The sequence below is a fragment of the Macaca thibetana genome, chromosome 4, assembly GCF_024542745.1.
Source record: "Macaca thibetana thibetana isolate TM-01 chromosome 4, ASM2454274v1, whole genome shotgun sequence".
Classification (NCBI taxonomy): Eukaryota; Metazoa; Chordata; class Mammalia; order Primates; family Cercopithecidae; genus Macaca; species Macaca thibetana.
In genome coordinates, this window is record NC_065581.1 from 154,163,443 (window position 1) to 154,182,528 (window position 19,086).

Below are 19,086 nucleotides of genomic sequence, written 5' to 3' on the forward strand. Positions count from 1 at the left end.
GATCCGCCCGCCTTGGCCTCCCAAAGTGCTGGGATTACAGGCATGAGCCACCACACTCAGCCTCATTGTATTTTATAGTATGAGGTGTTGCTCAGTTCTAGAATTACAAATAAAAGCCAATTACGTTTTTAAGCTAAATTTGTTATTTGTTGTAATTTTGTCTTTTGCAACTCTTCTTTTCTTTCTTTTCCTCCTCTTCTTCCCCTTCCTTTTTTTTTTTTTTTTTTTTTTTTTTTCTGAGATAAGCCTCACTCTTGTACCCCAGGCTGGAGTGCAATGGCATGATCTCGCCTCACTGCAACCTCTGCCTCCCGAGTTCAAACGATTCTCTTTCCTCAGCCTCCCACGATTCGCCTTTCAGGCGCCTGCCACCATGCCTGACTAATTTTTGTATTTTTAGTAGAGACGGGGTTTCACCATGTTGGCCAGGCCAGTCTCAAACTCCTGACCTCCGGTGATCTGCCTGCCTCGGCCTCCCAGAGTGCTGGGATTACAGGCATGAGCCACCATGCCCGGCCTTTTCCCCTTTCTTTTCTTCCATTATTGTTCTTAAGTTTGCACAATAATTAGGATAAGTAAGCATTTATAAAATCAGGTATATTTAGTCTTCTAATACATATTCCAATGGTGTTGTCACATCTTTTATCTAGATTAATACCTTGGTACATATCATTTAATTTTATTAAGAAAATTTAATTGTTATTTTAATTACTTTATTTATTTATTAGAGAAGAGGTCTCGCTAGGTCACCCAGGCTAGTCTCGAACTGCTGGGCTCATGCAATCCTCCCACCTCTCAAGCAGCTGGGATTATAGGCGTGAGCCACCATGCCCGGCTTGTCTGCCTGCCTTTCTTCCTTTCTTCCTTCTTTCCTCCCTTCCTTCCCTTCATTCCCTTCCTTCCTTCTTCTTTTTTCATTTTCTCTCTTTCTTATTTATTTACTTATTTATTGGTAGAAATAGGGTCTCACTGTGTTGTCCAGGCTGGTGTTATTATTGGTAAATGGGCAGATTTATGTACATGATGAAGGATTATCACCCCTTCTTCTTTTTAGAGATGGGGGTCTTGCTCTGTTGCCCAGGCTGGACTCAAACTCCTGGGTTCAAGTGATCCTCCCGTCTCAGTTTCTCAAGTAGATAAGACTACCAGGCTCGCACCACTGTGCTCAGCTTCCCCTATTTTTATTATTAACATTTCCCCAGCCAGGCATGGTGCCTCATGCCTGTAATCCCAGCACTTTACAATGTCGAGGTGGGCAGAGCACTCGAACCCACAAATTTGAGACCAGCCTGAGCAACATAGCTGGGTGTGGTGGCACGTGCCTGTAGTCCCAGCTATTTGAGAGACTGAGATGGGAGGATTGACTGAGCCCAGGAGGTCAAGTCTGTGGTAATCAAGCCACTGCACTCCAGCCTGGACAACAGAGTAAGACCCCCATCTCAAAATAACAAACAAAAAAACATTTTCTCACACTTTCTTATACACTAACTATAGACAGTGTTATTTGACTGAAAGAGATAGTACATTCTTCTTTTCTTTTTCTTCTTTTTTTTAAGATGGAATCTCACTGTATTGCCCAGGCTGCAGTGGTGCAGTGGCGTAATCTCGGGTCACTGTAACCCCTGCCTCCCGGGTTCAAGCAATTCTCCTACCTTAGCCTCCTGAGTAGCTGGGATTACAGGCATGTGCCACCACGACCAGCTAATTTTTTTTGTTTTTAGTAGAGACGAGGTTTCACACCATGTTGGCCAGACTGGTCTTGAACTCCTAACCTTGTGATCTGCCCGCCTCAGCCTCCCAAAGTGCTGGGATTACAGGCGTGAGCCACTGCGTCTGGTCTCACATTCTTCTTTTCTCAACCTTTTAAGAAACACTTGAATGTTTTTTTTTTTTTTTTTCTTTTTCTCCCCCTCGAGATGGACTCTCACTCTGTCGCCCAGGCTGGAGTGCAGTGGTGCGATCTCGGCTCACTGCAATCTCTGCCTCCTGGGTTCAAGCGGTTCTCTTGCCACAGCCTTCCGAGTAGCTGGGATTACAGGTGTGTCCCACCATACCCAGTTAATTTTTGCATTTTTAGTAGAGACAGGGTTTCACCATGTTGGTCAGGCTGTCTTGAACTCCCGACGTAGATGATCGGCCCGCCTTAGCCTCCCAAATTGCTGGGATTACAGGCGTGAGCCACTGTGCCTGGCCAAAAAACGAATGTGTTCCAAGTGCTTATTGTTAAAAATAGATAGTAGAAAAAAAATGTATTTTGTTTTTTAATCAGTTGCCTTATAAATTCATTCAAAATTACAACAGTTGGTTTCTAGGCTAGATTTATATTTGCTCAATAATTCATTTTGAGAGCTCAAAATCGTAGGTTTGGTTCCAGGTCCATCTAGTTGTAGTTCTTATTTATATTAGTAGAAAACATCTTTTTAAAAAAAAAGGAAAAAAGAAAATGAAGCCTCAACAACAAAAAATACTTAAAACCAGGTCATTTTCCTATCCCCAGATGTCCCCAAATCACAGAATCTCAGCTGGGGAGTGCACCTGGCCTCGTCGCCTGCCTTCAGCCATCATCCTGTCTCTAGTGCTTCTCTTATCTATGTCCGATCACGGAAGCCTCACTGCCTCCCCAGGCAACTCATTTCAGTCATGAGTAGCTCTACCCACAAAAAGGTGAGACTGAACTGAAAACTTTCTCCATCTCACTTTCACTCATGAGTCATAAATATGCCTCTAAAGTTCTTAAAATAAGTGTAATTCCTTTTCCACTTGGTTTTCCATCAAAGGTGTGGTGAAAACTATTACATCCTTAAGTCAAATACTTTGCTTCCTCAAGGACTTGACATTGACAGTTCTGAAATGTGCTCTCCCAAATTTTCACATACTAATAACTTGACATTCAGGACTCAGTTCAGTCCGTATGTTGCCTTTACTGAGAGCTCTTCCCTTGTCATTCTTGTTAAAGTAGGCCCTCTTGAGTCACTCTCTGTCTATTTTTATTTTATTTTATTTTATTTTTGAGATGGAGTGTTGTTCTTGTCGCCCAGGTTGGAGTACAGTGGCACGGGCTCAGCTCACTGCAACCTCTGCCTCCCAGGTTCAAGTGATCTTCCTGCCTCAGCCTCCTGAGAAGCTGGGATTACAGACGCCTGCCACCATGCCCGGCTAATTTTTGTACTTTTAGTAGAGACGGGGTTTCTCCATGTTGGCCAGGCTGGTCTCGAACTCCTGACCTCAGGTGATCCGCCCACCTCGGCCTCCCAATGTGCTGGGATTACAGGCATGAGCCACTGTGCCTGGCCTCTTATATTGTTCTTATGTCACTTATCACTTTCTGAATGTATTCTATTTGTTTATATGTTTTACCATCTCTTTCCTTCCACTAGAAAGTGAGCCTTCTGGGGACTGGGAACATGTCTCTTGTTCATTCAGTTCCTTATGTGATCCAGGCATTCTATTCCTAGGGACTACCCCAAAGCAATGAAATCACTTGACCATACAAAGACCTGTAGCACGAATATTCATAGCATCTTTTTTCGTAACAGCCAAAAAGTAAAAGCAACCCAAGTGTCCATAAACAGATGAATCTATTAAAAATCTGTACGAAATCCATATTATGGACTACTACCTACAGCAACCAACTACAGATACATGTAGCAACATGTATGAACTTCACAATATTCATGCTGAGTGAAAGAAGCGAGTCACAAGAGTTCTTCTCTTTCATTCCATTTATACAAAATTCCATTAAACATAAATTAATTTCTAGAGACAAAAATCAGATCAGCGGTTGCCCAGCATATGGAATGGAGGGAAAAAAACAAATATGAATTTTTTGGATGGGAGGAAAATATTTTGCCTCTTGATTGTGGCAGTGTTTTCATAGGTATTCACAAATGACAAAACTCACCAAATTGTACACTTTAAACAGGTGCATTTAATTGTACATAAATTAGGCCAGGCACAGTGGCTCACACCTGTAATCTCAGCACTTTGGGAGGCTGATGTAGGAGGATTACTTGAGCCCAGCAGTTCGAGACCAGCATGGGCAACATAGTAAGACCGTGTCTCTATTTTAAAAATAAATAATTTTATTAATTTTATGTAAATTATACTCCAGTTAAGTTGATGGAATCAAATTTTGTTCAGTAAATACTTTTTTTCTTCAGGCAAATCATCCGTGCCTAATCTGACAGGATTTGGAGATTTTTTGTTACATTCGCCATTACCGGGTAGCTCAATTTCTCCAAGGGTGGTGCCCAGAAATGGAGCCAATATTATGGATATGAACAGGTTAGAGGATGTTGGGTTCCTGTTACATCTACTTTTTTATTACTGTACATTTGAATCAGGATTTCTTGTGTTTAGACTTCAAAAAATCTCATATAAATGATTTTTTTTTTTTTTTTTTTTTTTTTTGAGACGGAGTCTCGCTCTGTCGCCCAGGCTGGAGTGCAGTGGCCGGATCTCAGCTCACTGCAAGCTCCGCCTCCCGGGTTCGGGCCATTCTCCTGTCTCAGCCTCCTGAGTAGCTGGGACTACAGGCGCCCGCCACCTCGCCTGGCTAGTTTTTTGTATTTTTTAGTAGAGATGGGGTTTCACCGTGTTAGCCAGGATGGTCTCGATCTCCTGACCTCGTGATCCGCCCGTCTCGGCCTCCCAAAGTGCTGGGATTACAGGCTTGAGCCACCGCGCCCGGCCTCATATAAATGATTTTAATCAGCCTGAAGGATCAACTTCTGTCAGTGCAGCTTAAATTTAGGGGGACGTTTCGGAAGCAGGCCTACACTGATGTCTGACATTGGGTTTCTCCAGGGGCATTTCCCAACTGTAGAACAGTCTCCTTTATCCTAACTACCTGTATATTTTTCCCCCAGGTTCTGAACTTTTCTTTGTGTCTTTTTTTGTCTTCATGAAAGTGGAAGATAACACCGTTTAAAGAGACAAAGGTCAATAGCAGCCCTGAGGCTGGTCAATAAAGATCTGCTTTCTGGATGCCATAGATGTAGTCATCGTTCATCAATACTCTTTGGGTGTAGTTGTTTAAATTGCTATGAATTGGCCTGGGTGCTGACTAGTTACATCATTTCTCCATGTGATTGACAAGAATACTGTGTGACACTTAAGACATCTTGCTGAGAATCCACTAGATTAGGAATTAGAAGGCTTGAGTTCTAGGTCCAGATTTACCTCTTTAAGTTGTGTAACATTGGACAAGATTACTTAATCCAAGCCTCTGCTTTCTCGACTGGAAATTTTATACAAATACCACCTGCACTATTCAGTTTATGGAATATTTTAAATATCAACTGAAAATATCATGTGAAAATACTTTCAAAAAAAGATTGTGCTTATCAGCCAGGCACGGTGGCTCACACCTATAATCCCAGCACTTTGGGAGGCCAAGGTGAGCGGATCATGAGGTCAAGAGTTCGAGACCAGCCTGGCCAACATGGTGAAACCCCGCCTCTACTAAAAATACACAAATTACCCGGGCATGGTGGCAGGCACCTGTAATCCCAGCTACTTGGGAGGCTGAGACAGGAGAATTGCTTGAACCCGGGAGACGGAGGTTGCAGTGAGCTGAGATCGTGCCACTGCACTCTAGCCTGGGTGACACAGTAAGACTCCATCTCAAAAAAAAAAAAAGAAAGAAAAAAAAATTGTGCTTATTATATTATTTATAATAATGTCAATAGGAAATGCCATTAATGTCCAACACTAGAATGACTAAAATAAATAACATATCCACATAATCAAATATTACAGAGCCATCAAAAATAGTGTTTAAAAAATAACTAGTGACACAAGAAACTGCTTACATATAACATTTATTTTAAAGAGCAGGGCAGGCCAGGCGCAATGGCTCACACCTGTAATCCCAGCACTTTGGGAGGCTGAGGCGGGAAGATTGCTTGAGCCCAGGAGTTCAAGATCAGCCTGGGCAACCTGGCAAGACTTCTGTTGTAAAAAATTAGCCGGGCGGTGGCATGTGCCTGTAGTCCCAGCTACTAGGAATGCTGAGGTGGGAGGATCACCTAAGCCTGGGAGGTTGAGGCTGCAGTGTGCAGTGATCTTGCCACTGTACTCCAGCCTGGGCGAGAGTGAGAATCTGTCTTAAAAAAAAATAAAGGGCAGGGCACCTAGTTGTGAACCCTTGGACAAGGGCTAATGATGGGAGCAGGTACAAGGGGACTTCTGTGGGTCTTTACAACATTTCTATTTCTTTTTCTTTTCCAACTTAGATAAAGGGGATACATGTGCAGGTTTGTTACCTGGGTATACTGCATGATGCTGAGGTTTGGGGTATGACTGATCCCATCACTTAGGTATTGAGCACAGGACCCAACAGTTTCTGAACCCTTGGCCTCCTTGCTCCCTCCCCACTAGTAGTCGGTCCCCACTATCTACTGTTGCCATCTTTATGTCCATGAGTACCCATTGTCTAGCTCCTACTTACAAGTGAGAATGTGTGATATTTGGTTTTCTGTTCCTTGACATTAATTCACTTAGGATACTTCTATTTCTTGATCTGGATAATGATTAAGCAAGTGTGTTCACTTGGTAAAAATTTGTCATGTTTTGCTCATATGAACACTTCCATACATGTAGGTTTTAGCTATATATGTATTTAAAAATAAAAAAGCAGAACTCAGAATAAGACCACAGTTTTATTTTATGTATTTTATTTATTTATTTATTTATTTATTTATTTATTTATTTATTTATTTTTGTGACAGAGTCTCACTCTCTGTTGCCCAGGCTGGAGTACAGTGGCATGATCTAGACTCACTGCAACTTTTGCCTCCAGGGTTCAAGCTATTCTCCTGGCTCAGCCTCCTGAGTAGCTGGGACTACAGGCGCGTGTCACCATTCCTGGCTAATTTTTGTATTTTTAGTAGAGATGGGGTTTTGCCATGTTGGCCAGGCTGGTCTTAAACTCCTGGCCTCAAGTGATTTGCCCACCTCGGCCTCGCAAAGCACTGGGATTACAGGAGTGAGCCACCGTGCCCGACACCATAGTTTTATTTTTAAATTTGGGGTTTTTAAAAGATATATATTTTAAATATTTTTTAGAGACAGTGTCTTGCTCTATCACCTAGGCTGGAGTGCAGTGGCAAAACCATAGCTCACGGCAGCCTCAGACTCCTGGGCTCAAATGATCCTCCTGCCTCAGTCCCCAGAGTAGCTAAGACTATAGGCATGCACCACTATGCCTGGCTAAGTTTTTAAATTTTTTGTAGAGACAGGATCTTGATATGTTGCCCAGGCTAGTCTTGAGCTTCTGGCCGCAAGCAATACTCCTCAAACTACATGTGTGAGCCTCCATGCCTGGTCCTATTTTTAATTTTTTAGAGACAGGGTCTTGCTATGTTACTCAGGCTGGAGTACAGTGGCTATTCACAGGCATGATTATAGCATACTAAGGCCACCTGGACTTAAGGGACTCTCCTGCTTCAGTCTCCTGAGTAGCTGGCAAAACCCCCTTTGCAAAAATTATAACTGAGGAAATTATGACAGTGAAAGAAATCAGACCTAAATGGCTCCATCTTGCGTCTAACCTTTAAGCTGTCCTTGTTCATCCCTGGGCATAGGCCGAACTAACTTTGGGAAGGAATTCAGTTTATGGTTTGACTCTAAAACAAAATTAGTAATAGCTCTTTCCCGAAAAGACCCCCTTCTTGCCTGGGAACCAGTCTGCCTTTGTAGGACTAACAAATTAGCTAGAAGATTAGAAATTACCGTTTAGGGGTGATGCAGCCTTTGGCTCCAAGAGTCTGAACCTCCCCAAATTGCTCCTGGGGATAACATCACCATTGTAAAACTAAAGATCAGAGCTATTTTGCAGACCCTGAACTTGATGGATCAGCTGACACCACCCAGACAGTAATCTGGGTCAGCTAGTTCTGCCATCCCACCCAGGAACAGAGAGAGCAAGAAAAATTCACTTCTGTCCCCTATGAGTCCATCTCCAACCTGACCAGTCAGCACTCCCCACTTCCCAAGCCCCTACCCGCCATATTATCAGGGAGGCTGATTTGGGTAATAATAAAACTCTCTTCTCCCACACAGCCAGCTCTGCATGAATTACTCTTTCTCCATTGCAATTCCCCTGTCTTGGTAAGTTGGCTCTGTCTAGGCAGCCGGCAAAGTGAACCCGTTGGGCAGTTACACTGGGACCACATGCGCAGCACCACACCCAGCTTAAAACTATGTATTTTTTTAAGTGGTAAGAAATACAGCAAAATGTTAATGATGGTATCTCTGGCTGGTGAGATTACAAGTGACTTTTATTTTCATCTTTGCAACTTTCCCTTTGATGATCAGAAAAAAGTGTTTGTTTGTTTGTTTTAAATTAGAAAAAATATTCCTTGTATTTGAAAGAAAATGCTTGGCCTGGCGTGGTGGCTCACCCCTGTAATCCCAGCACTTTGTGAGACCAAGGCAGGCGGATCACCTGAGGTCAGGAGTTCCAGACCAGCCTGGCCAACATGGCAAAACCTCGTCTCTACTAAAAATACAAAAATTAGCCAGGTGTGGTGGTGGGCGCCTGTAGTCCCAGCTACTCAGGAGGCTGAGGCAGGAGAATGGCGTGAACCTGGGAGGCGGAGCTTGCAGTGAGCCAAAACCGCGCCACTGCACTCCAGCCTGGGGTGACAGAGCGGGACTCCATCAAAAAAAAAAAAAAAAAAAGAGAGAGAGAAAGAAAGAAAGAGAAAGAAAGAAAGAGAGAAAGAGAAGAAAGAGAAGAAAGAAAAAGAAAAGAAATTGTAAACATATACAGTGTCAGGTGTTATTCCCAATGCCTGAAACATAATGCTTGATAAATGTGGAGTGAATGGTTATTGCCCTGTGAAAGTTGGTCCATAAGAATTGGGTCATTCTCTTCAGATCCAACTAAAACAGAGTCGAGAAGCCAGGAGGAAAAAGCACTCAGGGTACAAAGCATTGCTCCAAGAATAGAGTTTTTGCAAGCCTGGCTGCTGAAACTGCTTGTTGTAAGCTGAAACCAGTTTTATCTATAGCTTCTGAGATAACTTGCTACAATTCTAGGACTAATTTTGCCCTCTGCTGTTGCTCACCAATCAGAGCTCCCAGCTCCCCAAACCCATACTAGGGCAAATGAACTTTCTCAAAGAGCAATACATAACATTTCTGCTTTTTAATAAAACCTCTGGCCTTTTCTTTGTTCTTCAGACATTCCGAAGACCACCCAGTCTGCATGTATGCCCGAACTTAATATTCTGAAACCGCCCCCACAGGGTTGACAAGAATTGCATGTCAGGTTCTGGCCAGAAATGTAGTTATAATTTAGCATGAATCAGGCTGCCCTTTGGCCCACTTCCTTGTTGCTAAGTCACATAGCACTAGATACTGACCATCTGCATCCCCACTGTATGATGGGCAGGATTTCTGACATCAGGATCGTAAGACTAAGAATTGACTTGCATTCCTATTGTTCCTACAGGGTCTCTGAACATTAGATCATAACACTTTTGTTTAAGGATCACTTAAAATGTTTTTCAGGGCTAGGTGTGGTGGCAAAACCTGAAATCCCAGCACTTTGGGAGGCCGAGATGGGAGGACTGCTTGAGGCAGAGTTCAACCTGCTTGAGGAACATAGCGAGGCCCCATATCTACCTACAAAAATATTTAAAAATTAGCTGGCCCTGGTGGTGCGCACCTGTAGTTCTAGCTATTTGGGAGGCTGAGTTTGGAGGACTGCTTGAACCCAAAGAGTTCAAGGTTGCAGTGAGCTATAATCACACTGGATGACAGAGCAAGTCCATATCTCAAAAAACAAAAACAAACAGATGTTTTTCAGACTCCGAATTCCAACAAAACAGCTGATGCCAACGAGTTTGAAGATCCCACCAGAGGAAGGGGATCAGCGTGAGAATAGTTTCTTCATCTCCCTGTCCTATGACTTCACTCTGCACTCTTTGATCAATTAACAATCTCTAAAACCCTAAAAAATCCTAACCTCAAATTCCTCAGAGTTGTATCTGAGGTTTCTTCCCATCTCTTTGTTCAAATTTTGCTTTTCTTTTTCTTTTTTTTTTTCTTGAGACAGGGTCTCACTCTGTCGCCCAGGCTGGAGTGCAGTGGCATGATCTCAGCTCACTGTAACCTCCGCCTCCTGAGTTCGAGCGATTCTCCTGCCTCAGCCTCCTAAGTAGCTGCAATAAAAAGCTCGTACTACCATGCCCAGTTTTCGTATTTTTAGTAGAGATGGGATTTCGCCATGCTGGCCAGGCTGTTCTTGAATTCCTGAGCTTAAGTGATCTGTCCGCCTTGGCCTCCCAAAGTGCTGTGATTACAGGTGTAAGCCATCATGCCCGACTTCCTGGTTCAAATTTCTACGATTCTTCTTTCTCTGTTGCAACCCGGTGTCCCAGCGTATTGACTTGCTGTGTGCCTCAGGCAACACATTTATTATGGTTACAATTCTTTCTCCCAAGTAAAACAAATTGAGAGATTAGTCTCTACAATTTTGACTTCAATGCTCTATCTACCAGGAAAGTACCTGTTTTAAAAAACGAAATAGCCGGGCGCGGTGGCTCACGCCTGTAATCCCAGCACTTTGGGAGGCCGAGGCGGGCGGATCACAAGGTCAGCAGATCGAGACCATGGTGAAACCCCGTCTCTACTAAAAATAGAAAAAAAATTAGCCGGGCGCAGTGGCGGGCGCCTGTAGTCCCAGCTACTCGGAGGCTGAGGCAGGAGAATGGCGGGAACCCGGGAGGCGGAGCTTGCAGTGAGCCGAGATTGCACCACTGCACTCCAGCCTGGGCGACAGAGCGAGACTCCGTCTCAAAAAAAAAAAAAAAAAAAAAAAAAAAAAAAAAAAAAAAAAAAAAACAACGAAATAGGTTAACACTCTTAGCTCTCAGGGAACCCAGGCTGGCTCCTACAATGACTATTTCCAATTCTAAGTAAGAGCTCATGAGGCACATACCTAATGATTTTTCTTATAATTTTGCCAGAGTCAAAGCCAGAAGATATGTCACCAGTTCTCTGCCTCATTCTACATCCCCATAGTTCCTTCAAGATTAACTGAATGTGCATGTTTGGAACGCAGACTCAAAGTTATTTCAAGCAGCCTGGTGCTTTCCATGCCATATTTCACCCACCTTGAGGTTAGGATAGAATTACTTTCTGGAGCCCCACTTCTCAATCAAGATGGCCACTCCTCTCATTTTCTAAGAATGGAGATAACATGGGAATTTCATTAGCCAGTATTAGGCCAGTTGCCTTATCAAGTCCCCTTTTAAAATTCTTTATCATACTGCTACTACTACTACCACAAAACAAAGCCACATTGATTGTCCTTTGCACTTCTTTAGTCTGCAAACATTTTCACTCTTCTTAGAAAACCGTATTACTAATTGATGCTGCCCATGGTTTTATGCACTGTATCTTTTCATTGTACGTTTAAATCTCAGCTGAGCTCTCAAGAGTAGCAGGCGAGGGTTGGGTTGGTTTCATTTAACGCCACACAGTTTCCCACAACACTGCCCTGTCTGCCACTCCCACATACTCTGCTGCCCGTATGGTGATGCTGCTTTTGAGGAGCTCTCATGCCACTTGAGCTTTGATTTTTCAAGATTCTGTCTAATCCTTCCCCAAGGTGTCCCTTCACGGAGGAAGGTGCTGGGAGTAAAATTCAAAACATATTTGTGGCATTGACTAGCTTTGAGTGAGGAGCCAGATGGATGAAATGGGGCCTCATGGGGACAGTAAAGAATTCTCATGCTCTCCCAGTGCCATAAACCCAGAGCGGCCTCTGAAAGGCTGAGCTGGAGGGGCTAATGCAGGTGGTGTCATCTAAACTGATGTCTCTAATCAGTCAAGTCACTATACTATTTGCTTTGTCAGATAAGTGACTCTGGGGAAATCAGGTCGGAGAGTGGGAAAATAAACTGTTTGCTCAAGCTGATGTGAATCTTCAAAATCTATTTCAAATGCAGAAATTAAATAGGCTGTGCTTTGCCTTTCAGGAACCTCCTTCAGAACTCAACCAGTGAGTGAGAGGGACAGAGGGAGTTACCAGAACACAAGCTCGACTTTAGCTTGGCTCTAACTCTGGTTGCAGGTTCCTCCTCCTACTCGATGATCTAGTGTCCACAGATGGTGCCTGTGCAGTCCTGAGTTCCAGCTGGGTCGGAGGGCATGCCTCACAGAGCCAACATCTGCCACTCTGCGTCTGTCTGAGCCCTCAGAAGGCTGGTTTTCAGTTTGAGGAATCAATCTCAATCCAGGAAAGCACTTACAGCTCAGGGGCTTTGATCTTTGCTTGGCAAATGCCCTAACTGCTGAGTTCTACATACTTTGCCATTTCTCCCTTATCTGCCTTCTTTCATACAAGCTCCAGCTTGTATGAAACCAGAGCCAGAGTTTTCTCCGTGTTTGGAACCCACTTTCTGATTCCTTGAGCATGGGTGAGAGGAATGGGGGTGGGGATGAGATGGGTTGGGGAAGGAAGGACAGAAGTTTAATGGAAAAACAAGAACAGAAATAAAATGCATTTATGGGCTGGGCACTGTGGCTCACGCCTGTGATCTCAATTCTCTGGAAAGCTGCAGTGGGAGGATTCCATGAGGTCAGGAGTTCAAGACCAGCCTGGGCAACATAGTGAAACATCGTCTCTACAAAAAAAACAAACTAGCCCAGCTGTGGTGGCATCTGCCTGTGGTCTCAAGTACTTGGGAGGCTAAAGCGAGAGGATGGCTTGAACCCAGAGTCTGATGCTGGAGTGAGCTATGACTGCACCACTGCACCCCAGCCTATGCAACAGTGACACCTGATTTCTAATAAACAAAATGTATTTATGCTATATTTAAAAACTTTCTGAGCTGGGTGCGGTGGCACACACCTGTAATCCCAGCATTTTGGGATACCGAGGTGGGTGGATCACTTGAGGTCAGGACTCCAATTCCAGCCTGGCCAACATGGCAAGACCCTGTCTCTACTAACAATACAAAAATTAGCTGGGCACAGTGCGCATGCCTGTAATCCCACCTACGCGGGAGGCTGAGGCACGAGAATCGCTTGAACTCAGGAGGCGGTGGTTGCAGTAAGCTGAGTTCGCACCACTGCACTCCAGCCTGGGCAACAGAGCAAGACTCTGTCTCCAAAAAAATAAAATAAAAACTTTTTCTCAAAGAGCTCTAAAATGGAAAGAGTGCACAATAGCTTCAATTCAATGATGGCAAAGTTAAAATTCCTAACATGGTCTCCTGGCACACTCTGGATGATACGGGAAACACAGTGACATCCTTGCTGTTTTTAAACTTGAGCAACTCAAGTTGTTAGTATGAGAGGCAAATAATTAACATCTAAATGTAAGCTGACTTTCTTCTTACAGCTAGCATATACCTCAAGTCAGTAAGCCCATTTCATCTTCTTTTTCGAATAGCTTCTGTCAATGAATTCTCTACAATTTCATAATGTATACATGCTAGGATGCATTTGTCTTAAATGCAGTTATGTTTTGACTATTTCTAAGTAAAAGTGCATTCAGAACATAATGAAGCCCGTATTTTTTTGCACTGTCTCTTAATTTTATGGTGGATAAAGCACCAATTTCTGAAATTCAATAAAAGCAAATCTTCCTTTGTTGTTCAGATCTTAGCAGTGGGTTTAGTAGTTTTAACCTCTTCCATTTTGAAGCTTTCCATTTTTAGCCTGAAGTAGCTAAACATATAAAGGAAAGGAAGGAGAGATCATCTAAGTAGCTAATCAGATAAAATGAAAATTGACTTGAAGTTAGGCTTTATTCTCCCTTTCTTTTCTTGAATTGGATAATAACAGCTCTACTTTGGATTATGTTCAATAACGAAGAAAACAAACAGCACTTAAAAAAAAAAAAAAAAAAAGAAACCCAAATTCCATGAAAAAATAGCTTGGTAATAGTATTAATATTCCAGAAAAAAAATATAAGAAGTTTGGTATTTAAAACAAAACAAATAACCAAACTGCTTTCCTCATCTACCAAAATCCAACATTAAGTAACACTTAAAACAGGCAATTTACCACCTCCATTGAAATGAATACATAGTCTCCAATTTATATATGTTGTACTCTAAGGACAACTGAAAATTAAGATGTGCTTTCCACAGAAAGTGATATAAATGGCAGCTCAAGAGTACCAGATGGTATAACACTACAAGGTGTTCTCAACAAAAAGTCTTTGTTAGACTTCAGCAATACTATTTGGTACTTCTAACAGCAACTAGGAAGCATTCCAATACTTATTAGATCCTCTACCATCAGACACAGAAATTACCTAGAAAATAGAAATGTATTGCCAAATCTCAAACAAGAGGGCTACTGATTAAAACAAACAAAAACACCCTTATGACATCTCACATACAGAAAACATGGCCGTCTTTGGGTTACGATTGGCTGATTTTCCAGTAGTGCTCGGGTAGGTCTTCCTGATAGAGGGGTCCGGGAATGGCAGGGTCCCATAAGCGGCTGGTGAGGAGGACCCACTGCTTTGCCTCCTACCAGTGAGGAGCGAGGATTTGGGGAAGGACTATGCATCCATCGCTCCTGATGTTCTTTTCATGGCTCCCCTTCTCCTCAGTTATTGTCCATCTACCTCCAGATGGCAGCAAACGACTTATTTTAGCCCTTTCTTCTCATTTAGATATAAAGTGCAAATGTCTGATTCAGATACAAGACTGTATGGTCTTCGGTTAAATGTATAATCAAACTAAAAGTATAAATGATACCAGCTCCCTGATTTTTCTGGCAAGAGGGGAGTAACAGCTATCTAGAGAGGACTAGGGAAAGCTAAGGAATGGATTCACAGGAGAACGGAAAGGTAAAAGGTAAAGCTGAGTGAGGCTCGAACTTTTGCTTAGTGCCAGCATTGTTGATCTGCACCTGAGCAATCTTACATAAATGCATGTACACACAGGCACGGAGCTCTCTAACATGGAATTGAGGTGAAACCCTGTCTCTATAAAAAAATACGCCAGGTGTGGTGGTGGGCGCCAGTAATCCCAGCTACTCGGGAGGCTGAGGCAGAAGAATCGCCTGAACCTGGGAGGTGGAGGTTGCAGTGAACTGAAATCGTGCCACTGCACTCCAGCCTGAGCTACAGAGTAAGACTGTCTCAAAAAACAACAAAAACAAAAGCATTGGTACTTCACGTAACAAATTATGATTTGCATATGTCTGTACTTTTACAACATAACTGGCACTTGTATAAAGGAAATTCTTTGTCAAGGACTGAATCAAGGAACTTAACACCCTATTCTGGAAAAACAAGTATGCAATACTAGTAGGAGGAAGTAGAAAGCTGCTTTCTGTTTTCCTAGGCACAGGGCCTGTCTTCAACTTTCAAAACAGGTAGTTAGGCTTTGGCTGGCTTCTACACCATCTGCAAATGCCCAAGGCCTTCATGCAACCTTTAGCTACCTAGGGCTACCCAGTACCCTAAAGTGCCCTGCACCTTAAAACTCACCTGTTTTCTCCTTTTTCATTTCTGCCCCTATCACTGCCTTTCTGCTAGGTGCAGTGGACTAACACCTGTAGCTCCAGCTGCTCAGGAAGGTAAGGTGGGAGCATCACTTGAACCCAGGAGTTTGAGTCCAGCCTGGGCAACACAGCAAGACCTCACTGCTTAAAAAAAAAAAAAAAAAAAAAAAGTAGGGCTCAGTGACTCATGCTTGTAATCCCAGCTACACAGAAGGCTGAGGCGGGAGGATTACTTGAGCCCAGGAGTTCGAGACTGTAGTTAGCTGTGATTGTGCCACCACACTCCATCCTAGGTGACAGAACAAGACCCCATCTCTTAAAAACAAACAAACCAAAAATCACAGGCTTCCTCTCAGAGAAGGGGGGTGGGGCTCTACTTAGTAGCAGAGTCTCTTAATCAACAGTAGTGTAATGTATCAATAATCAGATACATCACTTTCAGAGATCTATATTTTCAGCCACAAAGCTTAAAATCTCAATTGTCAACTAGTAGGATTTCCGGCAAAATAACAGAAAAGTAGAAAATAAAAATCAGGTTGTAGATCTATGTTGGGAAAGGAGGTTAACTTTCCAGGTAGTTCATATTCAACGTGTCTACACAGCTCCTGCGGGTCATTTCTGCTTTCTATGTCTTCCTTTAGCTAAGGCCATTAATTCAAAAAAATTCAAAAAAATTCCATTGGTTATGGAGATCCCTCTTCACCCACCCATTCACTCAATGAGAAAGAAGAATTTGTGGAAGGCAGGGGATATCACAAGAGAAAATGGCACACCAGAGTGTAATGTCTCAAATAAAAGGCTTACTTTACACTTAATACTAGTATATTACTGTTCATAATATTGTAAAATTATCATGTTATAAAAATATATAATAAGATCTCATAAGAAACTCTGAATGGACTGACACTTGATAATTCTCTTAAGTAGAACACAATGAAACAGTAGTGGCTGGCTAAGTTCCATCAATTTTTTTTAACTCTTTTTGACTTTTTCTCCTGGTCTTCTGTTATCCTTTCTGCAGGTCGCTTCTTCAACCCCTTCATTTTCCTGGTTTGTAGTTTGCTTAGGTCTTGCTTCTGCATATGAATCCTTCCATAAGTTGTACCAAAAGTATCATGGGAGATATTTTTCTTCTTCTTTGGCTACGACAAAAGAATACGTATATATTTAATGGCCTTCTACTATAATGAGCCAGTAAAAACCTAGTCTGTAACAACTATCTTAGTAGCAATTTCCATTAGTGCCTGCCCCTTCAATGACAGAGTATATATAGCCCTATATACTTTTCTTCTCAAACTTAAGTGTACATACAAATCACTTGGGATCTTGCTAAAGCACAGATCCTAATTCAGTATGTCTAGGGTAGGGCCTGATATTCTGCACAATTCCCAGGTAAACTGTCAGGCCACACTTTGAAAAACAAAACTATAAACTACACTAACCACTGTCAAACATCAAGAAAATATCCTGTGTGTAGCTTAAGGAGTTGTGACTATCATTTCAATTTCTATTGGCATTTTAGGGATTACATTTCTGCTTGTCTTTTAAGACTACTTAAAAAGTCAAAACACATTTTATGCACATATGGTTTACATACCCTGTGCTCTAAATCTTCAGTCTTTACAGCGTCCCAAACAACTCTCTTCCTTTTGTTGAAAACAGCAGTCTTGACTATCAGAAGGCACTCAGCCAAACCTCACGTCTGGGTTGTGCAACTCTTTTTTTAATTATCCCTTATTGTTGGCTTATTTGGTTCTCTGTCCTTTTCCTGGCTCTGTGAGTCCTAGTTTAATCTATCGTATTGATCTCTTTATGTATGTCCTTGTCTTTTTTTTTTTTTTTTTTGAGATGGAGTCTTGCTCTGTTGCCCAGGCTGGAGTACAGTGGCGCAATCTCGGTTCACTGCAAGCTCCACCTCCCAGGTTCACACCATTCTCCTGCCTCAGCCTCCCAGGTAGCTGGGACTACAGGTGCCCACCACCATGCCCGGCTAATTTTTTGTATTTTTCGTAAAGACGGGGTTTCACTGTGTTAGCCAGGATGGTCTTGATCTCCTGACCTCGTGATCCGCCCGCCTCAGCCTCCCAAAGTGCTGGGATTACAGGTGTGAGCCACCATGCTGGGCCCATCTTTGTCTTTTAATACAATATGCCACAAATCCTTTTTGGAAACAAAAAGGATTAAAGTAGAATATACAAATAAATATGGCACCAAGCTCTAAGTCATATACCTTGAGAGCTTTTGGCATTTTCATAGATAATTTATAAAGGTCATCCGATGCCAGGTGTGTCCTCCTCAGAACGAGATCCAATGAGGGTCCCATCTCTTCCAATTCAATCCGTGGTGTTCTGCAACCAGATTTCTTCAACAGCAACCTTTAGGAAATAGGTAAAAAGAAATGTTGCTATGACTTTCATAAAAGTCCTCTCCACCAAATATTTTTTGTTCAGGGGATTTACAGGTCCATTAAATGACATAAAATGTTTAGAGAGACTTACTTGAATACTTCATACATTCAAGCCAAGCATATCCTTTGGTTCACTTTTTGTTTTATAAATTTTTTTTTTTTTTTTGAGATGGAGTCTTGCTCTGTCGCCCAGGCTGGAGTGCAGTGGAGCAATCTCGGTTCACTGCAAGCTCCGCCTCCCACATTCACACCATTCTCCTGCCTCAGCCTCCTGAGTAGCTGGGACTACAGGTGCCCACCACCACGACCAGCTAATTTTTTGTATTTTTAGTAGAGATGAGGTTTCACCTTGTTAGCCAGGATGGTCTTGATCTCCTGACCTCATGATCCACCCGCCTTGGCCTCCCAAAGTGCTGGGATTACAGGCATGAGCCACCGCGCCTGGCTTTTTTTTTTTTTTTAAGTCTTTTATCCCTTTTTGGGCTAAAGGGTCGCACAAATATCAAATTAAAAAAAAAAATTTTTCCCTGAGGTAAAGGACAGTTTGCTTATTTTTAAAAATCAGAAATAAAATTATACAATATTGTTAAGAAACAGCAAGTGAGATACAAAATTCTCAGAAATGAAATAAAATCCTTTGATTTGACTTCATCTTACTCATAGACTTATATATGTATAAAAATAATTTTAATTGGCTTTTTCTTTGAAACAGTATGTTTGTACGATTAACAAGTTCTTATCTAAGACTGTAGGAGTTAAATCAACCCATTTGGAATCAACTTTTCCTCATAGCACAGATATTTACTAACTTCCTTACATTGAAGTGAACTTTAAAATCTTAAAATAACAAAACCACAACTTTCTGAATAGCCTATGACTAAACAACTCTGGATCTGGAAACACTGGTGGAGGGGAACTGGGAGTACAGGTAGGATAAAGGGATGGTGGAGCAGCCTGGCGCAGTGGCTCACACCTGTAATCCCAGCACTTTGGGAGGCTAAGGCAGGCAGATCACCTGAGGTCAGGAGTTCCAGACCAGCTGGCCAATATGGTGAAACCCCATCTCTACTAAAGACACAAAAAAATTAGCTGGGCGTGGTGGCGGGCGCCTGTAGTCCCAGCTACTCGGGAGGCTGAGGCAGGAGAATTGCTTAAACCCGGAAGGCAGAGGTTGTAGTGAGCCGAGATAGCGCCAC

General features: G+C 42.5%; 2 protein-coding genes across 2 annotated transcripts in view; one reads left to right on the plus strand and one right to left on the minus strand.

Moving 5' to 3' along the window:
- REV3L (REV3 like, DNA directed polymerase zeta catalytic subunit) overlaps positions 1-19,086 on the plus strand; it is a 659,986-nt gene that overhangs the window by 432,297 nt on the left and 208,603 nt on the right. The gene's annotated exons all lie outside the window — the stretch shown is intronic.
- Positions 16,437-19,086, minus strand: part of RPF2 (ribosome production factor 2 homolog) — a 44,112-nt gene continuing 41,462 nt past the window's right edge. Inside the window, exons 9-10 of the mRNA XM_050789101.1 lie at positions 17,714-17,858; positions 16,437-16,625 (exon numbers count right to left, since the gene is read on the minus strand). Coding sequence (XP_050645058.1) covers positions 16,446-16,625; positions 17,714-17,858 — 325 coding nt within the window. The 3' untranslated portion in view covers positions 16,437-16,445. The remainder of the gene's footprint in view (positions 16,626-17,713; positions 17,859-19,086) is intronic.